Below are 20,346 nucleotides of genomic sequence, written 5' to 3'. Positions count from 1 at the left end.
AGATTGTAGTCTTAGGTGGCCCGAGTCTTATAAAGACCAATGCCTATATATAGAGGTTGCAACCTCATTTAGATCAGCTAGGAATTTGAAAGTTTGGAATATGAGAGAAAGCCTCTCAAAGAGCTATTTTGTATAAGTTTTTGGTGATTAATAAAAACATTCTGGTGAATGTAATTAGTAGACTATTTCTAATCTGAAAAGACTATCATCTGTTATCAAGAGTTTAGGAAAATCACAATGAATCTTCTCAAAGTATAAATTCTATCGAAACAGATACCAATTCCCTATAGAAAATAAGAAAACATGATAAAATAGAGTACCAAAGAACGATAAACATAAAGGGTCTGACATGGACACGGACATGTTAAGAACAGTGGTAGAGTTGGATTACAACAAATTCAGATTGAAATTAACCAAAAGCAATTCAAATATTTTGAGAGAGATAAAAATACATTTATATTTTCTGGAAGAGTTCATAAGCTTATGACTAACAATAAAATTTCTATCATTTAGCTTATATTTGTTAAGTTAACCCCTCCTTTACATCTCAAAATTAAGTGAAAGTTTCCGTGGTAGCTAGCTGTGATTGCAAAAACAGATCAGACGAAGTAGTCCAAAGTTCATGCCGAAGTCTATCATTATATGAAAGCTTAGATGACTTAATAGTCCTTCCCTTTCCACCAAAGAAGTAGACTCCAGATATTTCCTGAAACCAACAAAACAATTCAGCTCATACCAAGAATTCAAATGAATAAAATATGCCCAAATCCAACTTTAAAAAGAATGGAAGATTATGATTCTGTTAGATTTGGAACAAGAATATAATGTCCTCGATCACAGGAAGAAGTAGAATGTATCAGCATGTCGGAAAATACTGCTGACACTACTTTCTTTTTCTTTTCTAGATTACTGGCCGAACCAAATCCGGAAAGCAAGTAAATGTCAATGCTAGTGGTTAGTAAAAAAAAATTAACTGAAAGTCAAGAAACATTACTGGGTCAATTTAGCACAGAATCTGCAGCATGAGTGTTTTGGAGGACAAATCACCAAAATCTATAAATAAAGAACTTGAAGAAACTACCAAATGATAATAATATTATCAGATTGAAATGTTTTTGTATTTCTCTCAGTATCATCTAATTTTGTCTAGATTATTGCATCATATGGCATGCTAATTAATTAGTACAAAAATTTAGATAGTTGAGAAACATCTTTGGGCTGCCAAGTTGTAAAAGATAAATTTGAAATTATTGTTCAAATAGTCTAAAATCAGCATACTTGGTCAGAGATGATATCCATACCAATATCAACGAAAGAATATTAGAAAGAGAGACTTACTGGTGGAGCTAGGGCTGCATCAAGGATAGAACTTATCCCATTCTCAGGTGACTGCAGAAGTCCCACAAGATTCAAGACAAAAAATGCCACTTGAGTAATAAAGGAAGGAAATTCACGCAAAAGATTGGTTTTCACAAATCCAGGATCTGCCGCACTTTCAAATGATGATAAAATAGAATTAGAAAGACAATCATTAGCTATCAATAATATTGAGGAATATCTGTTTATGGTATAACACTGAGAAAATTTCTGTCCAGAAGTAGTAAATGTAAGATGTGCGAAGAAAAGACTGCTAAGAATTTGCAAATACTTACAGGACAGATATTTGACAAGATTCATCATTTGAGGCAAGTTGTTGATGAAGCTCATAAGAAAATAGCAGTACAAATACTGCAAAAGATAAGGGAAACTGATTGTTAAACTTAAGAGGAAAAAATAGCAGCTACTATCTTATGTAAACGCCACAACTTACATTTAGAAAATTCATACACTCGAGCAAATGGATATTGTTTTAATCCTGATAACCACTTCCCAGCAACAACATCTTTGTTAATCTGAACACTAGATACTTCAAAGAAAAAAAGGAAAAAAAAAGCATAGCAATGTTAATTTCACATTTAACATCATAAAGGAAGTGATGAAGAACTAACAGATCTAACTATAGCACTATGCAGAAAGAAAAGAAAAATAGGAAAAAAAAACATGTTGTACCTAACTTAAATTGCATAATTCATATTCTTGATCACATTATAACCGTTACAATGTCAGCCACGTAGAATTTCTATCAAGTCTAAAATTGTAAACCTTATTACTTGGCACTAGTTTAGAATATTTACCTTGCTGGGATTTATGAGCACAATTCACTTATTACTTTGTTTTGTTACTGGTTAGATACACAAGCACAACATTGATGAAAGTTTTACTTGACTCTGCGATTGGAATGAAAATATAGGATTTTAAAGATAACATTCCAGATGTTTCCTTCATCAAGGAGACACTCAGATTTTGTCATCATTGGCTATGGATTACAAGGGTTTTCCTTTTATAATTTTATGTTGCTTGACTTTGTATTCATTTGGTTTCTCGTGCCCTTCTTCTTCTCTCTTTTTATTCTTCTTTCTGTGTGTGTGTGTTGACAGAATTGTAGTCTCCTATACAGAAATAGTCACATTTTCACTTTTCTCCTCACATCACCTAAATGGATTTGCATTTGTCAAATTATAATAGAAGATTTTTTTATCTATTCACATCACAGACTAAAAGCAAGGGTCGAGCAAGTTAATATGGAGCAGCATACTTTCAGAGTTCATCAAGACTAGACATACTGATTTACCTGAGAGATCAATTACAGAAAAAGTTTGAACCCATAGACTTCTGATATAAGCTTACCACTTCGATGTGTAAAGGATGTAACATTCACTATTCGCGAAGGTATAGGACTGTTTTTGAGCAGAGGCAATAACAGCTTTGTCAGACAAAATGCTCCAATGTAATTTGTAGCCATAACTCTGAAAATTTACATTAAAACTTTTACATTAAGTAACCTATACCTCAAGGGAGTAAGAGACCAGATGTAATATTAGAATAAAACAATTCTTCTGTTGATTTAAATCGTCATACTATGATAACACAAAGCTGTGAAGAACTAAAAGCCTACTAAATCCAAAAAACTCTGAAAGACTGTAGTTTCAATTTGTGTTAGTCATAACAAGCTAAAGAACAGAAGAGCAACCTAAAACTTCTGTATTTGGTTAGACAATAGCATGTGTCTATAAAATGAAAATATTGTATCAAAACCAGGTAATTGGTTTCTGTATTTACTATTAAATCAACTATGAAAGACATTACTCATCATAGCCTTCGACAGTGAGTCGATGCGATGTAGCCAGTATCCCAGCGTCGTTCACCAATAATTGAACCGAGGAATGCATTTCTGAATTCAAAAGCCACTGCTCAAGGGAAGATTTGAACTTCAAAATCGAAATGAAGGATGACAGATCAACTTGAAAAGCTTTGAGTTGGGCAGTGTTGTTCCTAGCTTTAATTTCTCTCATAGTCTGTTACATAACCAACAACAAGAAGAACATACATAAACAAACACATAAAGTGTAAAGGGCACATATGCATATGAAATTTAGAGAACAGAAACAATACCTCTTCCAATAACTGGGACGACCGTCCAACTGCATACATACATTACATGACTTTCAGCCTCTCATTTCATACTGAGAGTCATAATAGAATATAAAGTCTTTGCTTTACGTTGATATAATATCCCCAAAAGAAAGAACTATAAAATTCACGTCCTGATACAGAACGACAAGAAAAAAGATGAAGAGGATTTACCAAGAACGACAAAGAAGCCTTCCTTGGAAAGAGCATGTGCAGCAGCAGCTCCCAAACCAGAGGTAGCCTAAAAACCCGCCGAAGATAACACAGAAAAGTTAGTTAAAGCATATTAAAAAAAAAAAAGTTGAAATGGAAGGCAAGGCTTTTAAGGGTTACTCCGGTGATGATGCAAAGGGGTCTGAAATGAGGAGGAGGAGAAGAAGAAGAAGCGGTGTGAGGGAGCTGAGGAGGAGACGAACGGGTATAGCGCCTAGAGTTTGGAAGGAGAAGCGCCTTAAAGCAAGAGAGCAGCAGAGCCCATATCCAAAACACTATCATTCTCCAAAACTCGGGCTGTAAAGCGAAACTCAAAGTCTCCCACAGCTTCGATAAAATCCTCATCACTACAAATTTAAATTTGAGAACCTCTCCCCTCTGTTAATTATTTTGTGATGACCAGTTTAATCCAAGAATGAAATGATACAATGAATCAATGATACTAAATTACTTTTTTTTAATATTTTTTTTTGTGGCAATAAATAATTCATTCAAGATAATATGATACTCATTACCATTTTCGATCTTATTTGTTATTATTTTTTATGGAGATTATGTCTAAGATGTTTTTTTTTTTTTGAAAAAAGAACTATATATTGCAACTTGAAGATAAGAAATGAGTACAACTTACAATATATCAAGATTTGGAACATTACCATTCCAAATAACCTCTCTCTTAAGTCCTAGAGCTGTCCTAGCTAACTTATGAGGAACAACATTAAGCTGCCTAAAAACATGCTTAACAGAAACAGTGAGAAAGTTACAGAGAAAGAATATAATTTGACTAACTAAGTCTGAAAGAGCAGACTTATCTTTCCATCTATGCTTAACTTTACTTATTAACACTTTACAATCACTCTCAACAATACACAAAGGAAACTTAACAATCATACACCAGTTGAGAGCAGCAACCAACGCCTTTGCTTCAGCCAAAAGAGGAGATAGGTTACCATTCAAAGGAGAAGAAAATGTTGCAACAACCTCTCCTCTAGAATTCCTAATTGCTGCCCCCATCTCTATTTTTTTCTGCTATTGTCCACGGCAGCATCCACACTAAGTTTAAAATAATCTGATGCAAAGGAATGGTCATCATCTGAATTCGACCTGCATTGAGCTTCATCCAATGTTGAATTTGAATTCTAGCCCAAATGATTTGCATTACAATCCTGAGTTTTATCAAAATCTTGTAACAGAGCTTCAACCTGAAATTCAACAGTAGAAATTATAGGCTTTTTCTTATCAAATAGAGCAATATTACTACGATTCCAAATTTCTCATAGAATGCATAAAAAGATTCTTAAATCATCCTTAGGCAGAGTATCAAAACCTCTAAGAATATATTCACGGACATTATGACAGTTATTATTTAAGTAAAAGGTCTCAAATCTAGATTCACTCCACTCAAAAGAAGCTCTAGAACACTCTAAAAGAGCATGAGTCACTGATTCAGAACTTCCAGAATAGAAGGACAAATAAGGAGTGGTTAAGGTTTGTCGATGGAAAAGATTAAGAGCAACTGGGAGAGTAAGATGGAAAGCCCTCCAAATGAAATGTTTAATTTTCTGAGGAATCTTAAGGTTCCAGAGAACCTTCCACCAACGAACCAAAGATTGGCTATTGGAAGATGCAGGAAAAGAAATTGAAGATTTAGCTAAAACCCACGGTAAAGGAACCAGAGGGATGATGCTCACATATAAGACTATCCTCAAGAGAAGGATCACCAATGGGAATAGCAAGAATGGTAGAGACTAGATCATGATCAAAGAATTCCAATAATCGATCCTTATGCCAACATCCATTATCATCAATAAAAAAGGAAACAGAAGGATCAGGGGGTTGAACATTACCTTTAAAAGAGATGAATCTCCAACCAGAAATCCAATAAGAATGCACAATGGAGATGGATTTGCCATTACCTACTTTCCACAAAAGATCTCGCTTAAGAAGATCCCGCCTCCAAAGCAAACTTTTGCCAAGTAAAAGAGGCACAATGACCTTTAGAAGCAGAAATAAAGGAATTATGACGAAAATATTTGGCTTTAAACAACCTGGCTACAAGAGAGTCTGGCATAATGAGTATACGCCAAGCTTGTTTAGCAAGCAAGGCCTGATTGTGATGAATAAAAGAACGAAAACCCAGTCCACCTGAAAATTTTGATTGACAAAGATTCCCCCAAGCTTTCCAATGAATTTTTCCTTTGTTACCCATTGAACCCCACCAAAATTAAGCCATAAGACTCTCAATTTTCTTACAAACAGAAACTTGAATTCGAAAGCAAGACATGGCATAAGAGGGAAGAGCTTGGACCACTGCCTTAAGAAGAACCTCTTTACCAGCTTTAGAGAAAAGAAGACTATTCTAGCTAATTAATCTAGAATTCACTTTTTGAATGAGGTAGTTGAAATGAGAAGTTTTCGACCTACCAGAACACTGTGGGACACCTAAATACTTACTAACAAAAGGTTTATCCTCCAAACCCAAAGTAGTGTAATAGAATTCAGATTCAACAGGGCTGGTATTAGGAGAAAAAAGAACAGAGGACTTAGAAAAATTAACTAGCTGGCTAGTGGCATTATGGTAAAGATCAAGAGCATGCTTAATAGCTAAACAAGATCGACCATAGGTTGTAGAAAAGAGTAAACTATCATCAGTAAAAAAGAGATGAGAAATAGAAGGGGCTGAACGACAAATCGAAATACCATGGAAATTATGGATAGACTCCTGGTATCTAATGGCAGCAGACAAACCTTCAGAAACAAGCAGAAAAATATAAGGAGAAAAAGGATCTCCTTGTCTTATTCCTCTGCTAGACTTAAAATAATTAGACAGAACACCATTAATAAGAAACCTAAAAGAAGCAGTAGACATACATCTAATAACAAGGGAAACAAAATTAGCAGGGAAATGAAAATGAAGCATAATAGCTTCCACAAAATTCTATTCCACACGATCAAAAGCCTTTTCCATATCCAACTTGATTGCTGCCCAACCAACTTTACCAAATTTCCTATGACTGATAGCATTAACCAATTCATTAGCAATAAAAATATTATCAAAAATGACCCTATACTGAATAAAAGCACTTTGATTCGAGGAAATAATATCATTCAGAACACTTTTCAATCTATTAGCTAAAACCTTAGACACAACTTTATAAAGAGTAGAGCAAAGACTAATAGGCCTAAAATCCCTAACTTTATTAGCATTCTTTTCTTTCGGAATAACAATAATGAAAATCTCATTAATTAAAGAAAGATCAGCATTATCATTCAAAATAGAAAGGACAATAACACACAAATCAACAACCAAAACAGACCAGTTCCTTTGATAAAATAAAGCATTCATACCATCAATACCAGGGGATTTATCCCCAGCCAACTGAAAAAGAGCAGCTTTAACTTCATCAACAGTTTAAGGCTCCTCAAGCATCTGAAAACAAGGGATATCAATACGAGTACTAACACAACTAAGAATTTGCTCAATAGCCTCAATGTTAGTACCCTGGGACTCAAAGAGATTTTTATAAAAATTGAGAAATTGAGTACAAATATTAGTAGTATTAACAATAGAGAAACCGTTATCAAGAGTAATACTACGAATAAAATTATTTCGAGTTCTAGAGGACGCCTTGGAATGAAAATATTTAGTGTTCTTGTCCCCTACTTTTAACCAATTAACCCTAGAGCATTGCTTCCAAAAAACCTCCTCTTTATAAAGGAGAGAATCTATCTGAGATTGAATATACTTAGCCTTTTGATTATCTAAGTCCGAAATAGAAGAGTTGGAAAAATGTTATCTAGACTAGATTGAAGACTGTTAATTTCCTTTCTAAAGTTATTCTTATTAATACTCTAATTTTTAATAGTAGAAATACAAGCAGACTATGTAATGGAGATTGTAATGGAATCATTATTATTATTATATTATTTGCTTTCTGTTTTAAAGCTTTATAATGGCTTTACATTATAATGATGACACTGTGTATTGTAATCCCCATTATATTATAAAACTAATATAATGATGATTACATTATTAGAAAATATTTTTTTTTGCCTTTTTTTGTTACTTTTATTTAAATTTTAAATATTAAAAATAATAAAATTAAGGGTATTTTTATTAATATACAACTTATTTTCTTCGATTACAATGTTCATGAAAGAGTTAAACTAAACATCATAATACCATTCCTATTACAATTCTTATTCTATTATATTACCATTCATATTACAATTACCATTCTCATTATATTACATCACATTAAAGCAAACACCACCTTAGTGACTATAAGTAAATTTAATAAGGAAAATTTGGATTTACATGATTAAATGTAAAGTATGGACCCAATGTTGGATTAAAATTCTCAACATGAACTCATATGTATATTAGTGTATTGCTATTTAAAGTTTGACTCAAAATAAAGTGATCATTTTAGTAATTGTGGGTCATTGGGTATTAAAGTGTCATGTGTTGGAAATTATTTTACTAGGATCTTAGATCTATTCACAAGTATGTTGATTAACACCCTAAATATGAACTTTCTAAAACGATGAAATAAACACATATAAAGTTTAGTAAACCTTACATTGGGTGCAGCGGAATAATATGACTCCTTCCGTTCAGATATCTAGCCCTTGATTCCTTTCTGTAGCAGAGCATTATCAATATCTGAACCTGGATCTCTTTCTTTAATTCTTTAGTGCTGAAACTCTTTCTTGCTGAAAGTCTTTCTTCACGATCTTCCTCACTATGATTGAGGTATCACTTGCTGTGTGTGGGCACTACTCTAACACTAAGAATTTCGAAATTCAAGAGGGAAGAGAGAGAATAAGTGGCGGCTAAAGATAGGGAGAGAGAAAGGCTCAGGTTTTTCTCTGAAGGAAAAAGTAGAAAATTTAAGTGTAAATTTCCTGAAGCCTTCACTATCTATTTATAGCATTCCACTAGGGTTAGGTTTGAATTACTTGGCATTTAAAATAATGAAAATATCAGAGGGAAAACCCTACAAAAGTGGCCGGCCATGCAATGTGGATTTGGGCCTCACTTTTTGCAATTTTGCAGTTTTATCTTTTCTGCATCTGATTTTCTCAAAAACGCCAATTTTCTAATTCATCCATTTAAATGTCAATTCTAACTATTTAATAACTATAAATAATTATTAAATAATATTGTCATTTATCATATTTATTAATTGAACCATACAAAGTATCATAATTAACAAATATGCCCCTAAAACTCTTTCTTTACAATTTCGCCCTTACTTAGTGAAAAATTCACAAATAGACATAGTCTAATTTGAGAATTATAATTGATTAATCAAAACCAATTATATGAGTCTTACAAGCAATATTATCTCAACTAGTGGGGGGACCATGGGTCTATATAACCGAGCTTTCCAATGTGTCTGATAAATCTAGGAAACTTTATTCACATAGTCATGTTTACTTTCCAATGTGTTGACAGCACAATAAACAGGATCAAGTATGTGAAAAGGGTTTCAGATGAATTCATACATTATGTACATATAATAATGAAATAAATCATGTGAACCATGCAACATTAAATGTTATTTCTGATCTATATTAATAAGTAAATCTAATTATATTGAAATGAGTTTTATTTAGGGCATAAAACCCAACAAACTCCCACTTGCACTAATATAAAACAAAAAGTGCATTTCAAATAATCTCAACACCTTGATATACAAATCAAGTGTAGTAGTAGTAAACTCCTCGTAATAGGATCTGAAAGGTTGAATTAAACACAACCTTTTCTCCACTATTACTCTTCCTTAATCACAAAATCATTGATAATGTGAAATTCCTCTCTATATGTCTACTCTCTTGGGATACTGGATTCTATACCTTTGGCAACTACTTCTTGGTTATTCAGGAAGTAACACTAGTAGTTAAAGGCAATTTGGAATGGTGCCAAAAATGTATAGAACTTTCCTTAGACTGAATAAGTACCTTTCCTGCAACTTTAACATTCAGTCCCTTTCTGGTAGACCTAGAGACTTCAGATAGGTTTTTACACTTCTCCAAAATCACTATTCCACCCCCAGAGTAATCACCATCTTATCAGAAAGATTTTCTAGCACAAAGGCAAATTTCGAAATCTGATGTGGTGTAGTCTAAGAGTTTTAAACATACCCTTATAGACTAACATGTAGTTCCTCTTCTTAATCTTAAGATTTACTTGATTGTCTTCCAATGTTCTTCTCCAGGATTAATCTGATACCTACTCATTACTCCCACTCAACAGCAGGTGTCTGGTCTAAGGCATACTAAAGCATATCTGAGACCTCTCACTGTTGATGTAAGAAATTCTTTCATGGCTTTATCTTTTCTGGAATAGTTGAGACTTTTCCTTAGATAAATAAAATCTATACCTAAGAAGTTGTGAAGCTTCTATAGATTGCCATTAGAAAGAAAATGCTTCAGCATCTTACTAAAGTAAGTTGCTTGCATTAGAGTAAGTAATTACCAGGTATACCACAAGCCATAGGTTTAGATAAACTCAAACCTATAATACTAGGAACAGGAAGTTTGTTAAGTCCATAGAATAGACTTATTAACTAAAATTTCCTTTTATGTCCTTGTAATATAAAACTTTAGGTTATTCCATGTGAATGGATTAACCATAGTTCTATTGGCTTTTCTTCTTAGTTTCTTATTATCTTGACAATCCATTACTTGTTTAAACTCAAAATGGATTTTAATCACTAGTGTCTCCCAAGTCATAAGAAGGTGAGTTCCTAAAAACTCTCCCACTACGACAAGGTACCGTGAATTATGTCTAAGAAAACTAAATGGTATTAACCTCTTTGGTTGTGACAAGACAACAGAGGCAGTGGGATCATCATATGTCAAATAAGATGATAGAACACTTTTGGAATCAAGAAAAAAAAATATCTCCTTTATTTGCTACTTTATTTTCATACTTAGTCATTTTCTTAGAAAAGTAGTATTTGTTTGAACAAACACTTTCTTATCTATTGACAATGGGATGGTCCACCCCTAATCACTTAGAATAGCTAACAAACCATGGTTAACAGTTCTAGCTTTTCTTAAGATTTTGATTAGGTCATCCATGAATCTAGTAATGATTTACATTAAGTATACAACCATTACATCATTCTGAAATTGTATTACCATAGAAGGATTTAGGCAACGACTAGTAACTAATCATCAAATAAAATATATTTTACTTCATTTATTTTAATTAATCATTAAATGAAAAAATCATTGATTTACAACTTTATTCTATTTTTCAAATAAAATTCGAAATTCCAGCATTTAGGAAATGCAATTTCGAAATTTGATTTATAAAATAAAGAAAAAATATATTTTGAAAATTATTTAAATTTAGTTGAAAAAATAAATTTCAACTAAAAATAATTTTCTATTTAATTAAGTGTCATGAAAAAAAAGAAATATTTAAGTATCATGATGAAAATCAACTTACATATTTAATTTTCAAATTAATAAAATGTATTAAATTCAAGAAATAAATAATTAAGTGTAGAGAAGGCTTAATTATTAATCTCTAGTTTAATACTAGGAAAAATATACTTAAAATAAATTGTACCAAAATTAATTATTTAAATAATTAATTTCACAATTTATAATATTTTCCTATTTTAATATTAGAAATAATAAGTAGTCTAGAAATAACTATCTAGAAAATATCTTATTTGACTAAGTATCTTTTCCACAAAATTTGAAAAAATTATCTAATTTAAGTTGTATTAGAAAAAATCTAGAACTTAAATATTTTCAAATTTAAATTTAATTAAATATCAAAAATTAAGTTGTAACCACTTAATTTGAAAATATTCCATTTTAAGTTAATATTCGAAAAGATATCAACTTAAAAAATATCTAAAATATTCCATTTTAAGTTAATATTCGAAAAGATATTAACTTAAAAATATCTAAAGAATCTTAATAACCAATGCCTAAAATTCCTCAACTTAATTTTGAAATTTTAAATCCAAAAGATATTCAGATTTAAGTTGATTAGTTAGAGATAACCAAATATCAACTTAAATAGGAATATTTAATGAAAAATTTAAATTAAGCTTCAGAAAGAATCTAGATGGTTATAATTCTATATTTAATTAAATACAAGAAAATACACATAGTTTAGCTTAGAATAAAATTCTTTAAACTATGATTTTCTTAAATTAATTTCAAAATAAATGAAATTATTTATGTTGCTAATCAATTTTATTAGGTCAAACTAGTTTAATTAACCTAGTACAATTATTCAAATCAAGCAAATGGGCCTTCACAATTGGGGTAGTTCATGTGAGGGGGTGTTGGGTTCAGTATGTCGTACCCACTACTATGGCTCCCAACTCTCACACAAGGCCCAAAAGAGAGGAATTTAACCTTAAAATGAACAATTGTTATTAATTGAATAGGCCCAAAAACTAAATGGGCCTAAATAAAATCTATCAAGAACTATGATATTTTATATAGCAACAACAACCTATATGTTATTGAACTGGTGGTGGTAATGTCAGTAAGGGGATTGATAGTAGCAACCCTGAGCACAAGCGGAAGACTGAAGCTTCCGGTGCTTCAGGAGGAAATAGAAAGTTTCGGGGAAATAGAGGTGGCCGTCAAGGTCGCGGGTCCTCATTCCGGTCATACCCCGAGTGCCCTAAATGTAAGAAGCATCATCCTGGTGAGTGCCGAGCCAAGGCATGTTTCCAGTGTGGCGTGGTGGGCCACGTTATCAGGGACTGTCCCCAAGTTAAGAGAGAAGAGCCTAAGAAGAATGTTGCTCAGAACCCGGGGCGACTTTTCACTATAACTCAAGCAGACGCTGATGCTAGTCCGTCAGTTGTGACAGGTCAGTTATCTATTAATGGTTGTGCTTATACTGTGTTATTTGATTCGGGAGCTACTCATTCATATGTATCGAGTAGGGTGATAGAAAGTTTACATAAGCCATGTGATATTTATGCTTCGGGGTTTGGAACCCTGTTACCCTCTGGAGACCTGATAGTATCCACAAGGTGGATTCGGTCCTTGTCTTTTTGGATTGACGGTTGTGAATTGATCGCCAATCTAATTGAATTGCAATTATCTGATTTTGACATAATCCTGGGAATGGATTTTCTGTCTAAGTATGGAGCAATGATTGATTGTAAACGGAAGATGGTGGTGTTTGAGCCCGAGAGTGCTAACCCAGCGGTGTTCGTGGGTAAAGTTCAAGGGGCGCGCATACCGAGAATATCGTTGTTGAAAGCTAAAGACCTAATGGGTAGAGGTTGTCTAGGGTTCATAGTCACTGCAGTGGACACTAGCCAACCTGTGACATCAGGGCCTGAGAATACGAAATTGGTATGTGAGTTCCTTGATGTCTTTCCAGAAGATTTGCCGGGATTGCCACCTGTCCGGGAGATTGAATTTGTTATTGAACTGGCTCCGGGAGTGGATCCAGTGTCTAAGGCACCGTACCGTATGGCTCCAGCCGAGTTGAAGGAATTGAAGATACAGTTGGAAGAGTTATTAAATCTGGGATTCATCAGACCGAGTTACTCACCTTGGGGTGCTCCGGTTCTATTTGTGAAGAAGAAAGACGGAACCCTGCGAATGTGTATTGACTACCGAGAGTTGAACAAGCTTACCATTAAGAACAAGTATCATTTACCTCGAATTGATGATCTGTTTGATCAACTGAAAGGGAAGACGGTCTTTTTCAAGATCGATCTTCGCTCAGGCTATCATCAGTTGAGAATTCGAGAGGAAGATATCCCAAAAACTGCGTTCCGTACTCGGTATGGACACTATGAATTTCTTGTGATGTCTTTTGGACTCACTAATGCCCCAGCGGCATTCATGGATTTGATGAACCGAGTGTTCAAGGATTATCTGGATAGGTTCGTGATTGTGTTTATTGACGACATTTTAGTGTACTCTGAGACGGAGGAAGAGCATGAGTTGCATCTCAGAGCGGTTTTACAAAGGTTACGGGATCACAAGCTTTATGCCAAGTTCAAAAAGTGTGAGTTCTGGTTATCTCGTGTCTCATTTTTGGGGCACATAGTGGATAAAGATGGGATTATGGTGGATCCGGCCAAAATTGAAGCTGTTCGGGATTGGCCAGCACCAAAATCGGCTACAGAGGTTAGAAGTTTTCTGGGTTTGGCTGGTTATTACCGTCGGTTCGTTGAGGGTTTTTCTAAGATTGTTGTACCCTTAAAAGAGCTGACCCGAAAGAATCAGAAATTTGTTTGGACTGATCGGTGTGAGAAAAGTTTCCTGGAGTTAAAGCAACGCTTGATTACCGCTCATGTACTAACTCTTCCTTCAGATAAGGAAAAGTTTGTGGTATATTGTGATGCCTCGAGACAGGGTCTCGGCTGTGTGCTTATGCAGGCTGGGAGGGTAATAGCTTATGCTTCTCGGCAGTTAAAGGAGTACGAGCAGAGGTACCCTACTCACGATTTAGAACTCGCAGCAGTGGTATTTGCGCTAAAGATTTGGCGGCATTACCTTTATGGCGAGAAGTGTGAGATATACACTGATCATAAAAGTCTGAAATATTTCTTCACCCAGAAAGATTTGAATATGAGGCAGAGACGTTGGCTAGAATTGGTGAAGGATTATGATTGTGAGATCCTTTATCACCCTGGTAAAGCCAATGTGGTTGCTGATGCCTTGAGTAGAAAAGGTCAGAGTCAGCTGAGTTCTATGAAGCAAATCTCCCAACAGCTGACAAATGAAATGACTCGAGCTCAAATTGAGTTGGTCGTGGGGCAATTGGCTAATATTACCCTGCAATCCACTCATCTTGAGAAAATTAAAGAAGCACAAAAGCAAGATTCGGAATTGATAAAAACCCGAGCTAGGGTTTCGGCTGGGAAGGCTAGTGATTTCTCAGTAGATGAAACGGGAATGTTGAGATTTGGAAGTCGAGTTTGTGTGCCTATGGATGAGAACATCAAGAAAGAGATCATGGATGAGTCTCACACGACTCCTTATTCGGTTCATCCAGGGTCAACGAAGATGTACCAAGACCTGAAAGCCATGTTTTGGTGGCCAGGCATGAAGAATGACATCGCTGAGTATGTTGCAAAGTGCCTTACGTGTCAGCAAGTAAAAGTTGAACACCAGCGACCTGCAGGGTTGCTGCAACCGCTGAAAATACCAGAATGGAAATGGGAAGATATAGTTATGGACTTCGTGGTAGGTATGCCTAGAACCACGGGACAGTTTGACTCTGTGTGGGTCATAGTAGACAGGTTTACAAAGTCTGCTCACTTTTTAGTTGTTCGGACGAATTTCTCCATTGATCAGTATGCTGAGTTATATGTTAGAGAAATTGTTCGTCTGGATGGTGTCCCAAAGTCCATTGTGTCGGATAGAGATCCGAAGTTTACATCAAGATTCTATGAAAGTCTGCATCGAGCTATGGGAACTCAGTTAAAGTTGAGCACAGCTTTTCATCCTCAAACGGATGGGCAATCCGAGAGGACCATTCAAATTTTAGAAGACATGCTATGGGCATGCGTGCTTGACTTTGAAGGATCATGGGTAAAGTACCTTCCCCTGATCGAGTTTTCTTATAATAACAGCTATCAGGCAACAATCGGGATAGCTCCTTATGAACTTTTATATGGAAGGAAATGTAGATCGCCCATTCCCTGGGATGAATTGGGTGAAAGAAAGTTCTTGGGTCCCGAAGCTGTTCAAAAAACAAGTGAGGCTGTTGACAAGATTAGAGCGCGAATGCTCGCGGCTCAGAGTAGGCAGAAGAGTTATGCCGATCCAAAGCGTCGAGATATTGATTTTCAGGTCGGAGACATGGTATTTCTCCGAATATCTCCAATGAAAGGCGTAAAGCGCTTTGGGAAGAAAGGAAAGCTTAGCCCGAGGATAGGGCAAGTAGCGTACAGGTTGGCTATGCCCCCAGCGCTGGCAGCTGTACATAATGTGTTTCATGTTTCAATGCTTCGGAAATATGTCTCAGACTCGTCCCATGTTCTGAGTTATGAAGTATTGGAACTTCAGCCGGACTTGTCATACGAGGAACAACCAGTGCAGATACTTGATAGAAGAGAGAAAGTCTTGAGAAGCAAGACAGTGGCACTGGTGAAAGTACTATGGAGGAACAGTAAAGTAGAAGAGGCAACCTGGGAACTCGAGACGGATATGCAGCAGAATTATCCGGAGTTGTTCAGGTAAATTTCGAGACGAAATTTCTATAAGGAGGGGGTAATTGTAATACCCGGAATTAAGAAATAGATTAGCAAAACCCTAACTAGATAATTATGTATAATGGAGGAATTATATTATTATATAGTTCAATAAATGTGAAATTTTATGAAATTTAACATGATAAGACCCTGTTGGTGAGCCAGGGGCATTTTGGTAATTATGACCTGAGGGGTAAATTGTTGAGATTAATTTAATTACGTGCTTAATAGAACTATATTATTATATAGTATGCCTGTGTTCTCTTTTCAGGTGTGTTCTGACAGGTTGGCGCGGTATAGTCACACCCGGGAATTTCGGGCCGAACCGGGTTCGGGCCCGAAATGTAAATTGAATTGATTATTTGGCATTTTATTTGATGAATGATAATCTGAAATTTATTTGGCAATATTTGAGTGTGAAATGGCATTTTTGCCCTTGAAAATGAATATGTATGTTTTATAGCCCTAAAGGCAAAATGGTCATTTGACCATTATTGAGTTATATTGAATTTAATGGATTTTGAAAGACAATGAATTGTATTTTCTGGATAATTCTTGTTGGAAATTATTTTACCAGGATCTATTTACTATCATGTATGTTGGATTAACAACCTAATATGAATTCTAAGACAATGAAAATAAACACATATAAAGTTTAGAAAACCTTACAGTGGGTGCAGCGGAATAATATGACTCATTCCGTTCAGATTTCTAGCTCTTGATTCCTTTCTGTAGCAGAGCATCACCAAGATCTGAACCTGGATCTTCTTTTCTCCTTCTTTGATGCAGAATTTACATAGTCTTACATACTATGATTGAGGTACCACTTGATGTGTGTGGGCACTACTCATCTCACAAGGATTTCGAAATTTTTCTCTGTTTTTCTCTCTTAATTTCGTGGTCTTAAGCATACAAGAGAAGAGACCAAGGGTTGCTTTATATAGGGAAAAGGGAGAGCACAACTTTCCAAATAAAACAGTTTCCTCTTTTACTGTGTAATTGATTAACTGCCTTATTTAGTGTGATCCACCACTTTCCTATTTTTGCGAGGCTTTGATTAGTAATTACATGGCAACTAAAATTGAAAATAATAATTGGGAAACAAGCAGAGGGAGTGGCGGGCCATAGAGGGAAATGGGCCTTACTTGGATTTTGCAGTTTCCTCAATTTTATTTCTATTTCTCCAAAAATGCCATTTTTCCAATTCTAATCATTTAAATGCCAAAACTAATTATTTAATAACTAAAATAGATTATTAAATAATATTGTCATTTAAAATAATTATTAATTAGACATACAAAGTCTCTTAATTAATAATTAAACCTAGAAACCCTTTTCTTTACGATTTCATCCTTAAACTGTGAGAATTCATAAAGTAGACATAGTCTAACTTTTAGAATTATAATTGATTAATTAAAATCAATTAATTGAGTCTTACAAGCAGTATGGTCTCAACTAGTATGGGGACCATGGGTCTATATAACCGAGCTTCCAATAAGTCGAACCGAATTTACCAAGTAAATTCCCTAACTTATTAATTCCTCATTGAATCCACACTTAGAACTTGGAATTGCACTCTCAGTCATATAGAACGCTCTATATGTTCCACGATATAGACATGTCATTAGTTATCCATTGTTATAACCCTAATGTGATCAATGATCCTCTATATAGATGATCTACATTGAAAATGCACTACTGTTACCGCTACACATTCAATGTATTTTATCCTTAAAACACTTAACCCTGTATAAATGATATTTCACCTAAGTGAAATGAGATCTCCACCATTTATCTTCATTTGGTTAAGCTCGAAGGAAATCATCCTTTACTTCTATTTGCCAAATAGAAGCTATAGATTCCATATTTATATTAGCGCTCCCACTCAATTGCACTACCGTGTTCCCAAAATGTATGTATTGCCCTGACCAAAAATTAGGCTTAACTAACAAATCAAAGAACACGAATAACACTCTTGAGATTGAGCCTAACCATATCAGGATTTCGATCATGTGATCTAGGATCAACTTAGTGATATTGAATTGAATAGATATTTACGGTAAATTTTAATATATCTAATCAAAGTTCAATATCCGTCCCTTCCGATGTATACTCCATACATCCGATACTGGTAAACTTTACCAATGTCCTGGAAAGGACATAACACTTTTCCAAGGTGTAAGAATACCTATCGCTGATTATACCATGTCAGTCTAAATCCAATGTTCTGACAAATCAGGGAATAAACTTTTGAACATATAATAAAGATTATATTCCACTGTGCTGACAACACTATAATCTTTAACCAACTCATATGTTCTGGACTTAAAAAGAATTCATACATTATATACCTATAATCATGAAATAAATCATGTGAACCATGCAACATAAAATGTTATTTCTGATCTTTATTAATAAGTAAATCTGATTATATGAAATGAGTTTTATTTAGGGCATAAAACCCAACAAACTCCCACTTGCACTAATATAAAACAAAAAGTGCATTTCAAATAATCATTAACACATTGATATACCAATCAAGTGTAATAGTAGTAAACTCGTCGTAATAGGATCTGACAGGTTGAATTAAACACAACTTTTTCTCCACCATTACTCTTCCTTAATCACAAAATCCTTGATAATGTGAAATTCCTCTCTATATGTCTACTCTCTTGGGATACTGGATTCTATACTTTTGAGCAACTACTCTTTGGTTATTCAGGAAGTAACCCTAGTAGTTAAGGCAAGTTGGAACGGTGCCACAAAAGTATAGAACTTTCCTTAGACTGAATAAGTATCTTTCCTGCAACTTTTAACATTCAGTCTCTTTCTGGTAGACCAAGAGATTTTAGATAGGTTTTTACACTTCTCCAAAATCACTACTCCACCCCCAAGGTAATCACCATCTCATCAGCAGACTTTCTAGCACAAAGGCAAGTCTTGAAATCTGATGTGGTGTAGTCTAAGAGTTTTAAACAAACACCCTTATTGACTAACATATAGTTCCTCTTCTTAATCTTAAGATTTACTTGATTGTCTTCCAATGTTCCTCTCCTGGATTAATCTGATACCTACTCATTACTCCCACTCAACAGCAGGTGTCTGGTCTAAGGCATACAAAAGCATATCTGAGACCTCTCACTGTTGATTTAAGAAATTCTTTCATGGCTTTATCTTCTCTGGAATAGTTGAGACTTTTCCTTAGATAAACAAAATCTATATCTAAGAAGTTGTGAAGCTTCTACAGATTGCCATTGGAAAGAAAATGCTCCAGCATCTTACTAAAGTAAGTTGCTTGCATTAGAGTAAGTAATTACCAGGTATACCACAAGCCATAGGTTTAGATAAACTCAAACCCATAATACTAGGAACAGGAAGTTTTGTTAAGTCCATTGAATAGACTTATGAACGAAAATTTCCTTTCATGTCCTTGTAACAGAAAACTTTAGGTTACTCCATGTGAATGGATCAAACCATAGTTCTATTGGCTTTCTTCTTAGTTTCTTATCTTGACAATCCATTAGTTGTTTAAACTCACAATGGATTTTAATCACTAGTGTCTTCCAAGTTATAAGAAGGTAAAGTTCCTAGAAACTCTCCCACTACAACAAGGTACCGTGAACTATGTCAAAGAAAACTAAATGGTATAGACCTCTTCAGTTGTGTTAAGACAACAGAGGCAGTGGGATCATCTTGTAAAATAAGATGATAGAACACTTTTGGAATCAAGAAAAAAAATGTCTCCTTTATTTGCTACTTTATTTTCAGTCTTAGTCATTTTCTTAGAAAAGCAGTATTTGTTTAAACAAACACTTTCTTATCTAATGACTATGGGATGCTCCACCCCTAATCACTTAGAATAGCTAACAAACATGCACACCAAGGTTAGTAGTTCTAGCTTTTCTTAAGACTTCGATTAGGTCATCCATGAATCTAGTAATGGTTTACATTAAGTATACAACCATTGCATCATTCTGAAATTTCCATATAAGGATTTAGGCAACGACTAGTAACTAATCATCAATATGTAACTCGAATTTCTAGGGAGGCAAGTTTAGATATAATTCAAAAATCAAATTAATGATCTTTGAACTGCATATCTACTACCTTTTTCTCCACCTCTATCAGTTCGCAAGATCTTTAACCACTTACCTTCACCACTGCTAGAAATTCATGAAATTTTTCAAACATTTCAAAATTCTTTTGCGTAAGGTAAAATTTAGAGTGATCGTTTTAAGAATACAACGAAAACTCATATCCACCCCTGAATGTACATCCATCTGCGAATGAGATGAAATTACTTTCAGTGGATATAGGCATATTAACTCTTTGCAGAGAATGATCTTCTCAAAAACCACTATGAACAAGATACAAATGCCATAGATTTATAAAAAATGTGGTTGAATCTTTT

General features: G+C 34.5%; 1 protein-coding gene across 1 annotated transcript; it reads right to left on the bottom strand.

Moving 5' to 3' along the window:
* Window positions 1-294: 294 nt before the first annotated feature.
* Window positions 295-4,383, bottom strand: LOC115715153 (uncharacterized). The gene is made up of 9 exons (XM_030643974.2): window positions 3,844-4,383; window positions 3,685-3,751; window positions 3,493-3,521; window positions 3,187-3,395; window positions 2,728-2,846; window positions 1,811-1,906; window positions 1,653-1,728; window positions 1,339-1,492; window positions 295-706 (listed from the first exon to the last, which is right to left on the bottom strand). Exons 1-9 carry the CDS (start codon window positions 4,066-4,068, stop codon window positions 554-556), a joined length of 1,128 nt encoding a protein of 375 aa, XP_030499834.2. The 5' UTR covers window positions 4,069-4,383; the 3' UTR covers window positions 295-553.
* Between the last annotated feature and the right edge of the window lie 15,963 nt (window positions 4,384-20,346).

Source organism: Cannabis sativa, chromosome 4 (genome assembly GCF_029168945.1).
Source record: "Cannabis sativa cultivar Pink pepper isolate KNU-18-1 chromosome 4, ASM2916894v1, whole genome shotgun sequence".
NCBI lineage: Eukaryota > Viridiplantae > Streptophyta > Magnoliopsida > Rosales > Cannabaceae > Cannabis > Cannabis sativa.
The sequence above is the reverse complement of the archived record's forward strand: the minus strand, read 5'-3'. Positions and strand labels throughout refer to the sequence as shown.

What these genes read in the sequence shown, in the direction of transcription:
- LOC115715153 (XM_030643974.2), bottom strand. Translation starts at nt 4,068, where the DNA reads ATGAGGATTTTATCGAAGCTGTGGGAGACTTTGAGTTTCGCTTTACAG. An exon ending in CCCTTTGCATCATCACCGGA is followed by an intron (nt 3,752 to 3,843) that starts GTAACCCTTAAA and finishes GCGGGTTTTTAG; the next exon opens with GCTACCTCTGGTTTGGGAGC. An exon ending in AGTGTATGAATTTTCTAAAT is followed by an intron (nt 1,729 to 1,810) that starts GTAAGTTGTGGC and finishes TATCTTTTGCAG; the next exon opens with TATTTGTACTGCTATTTTCT.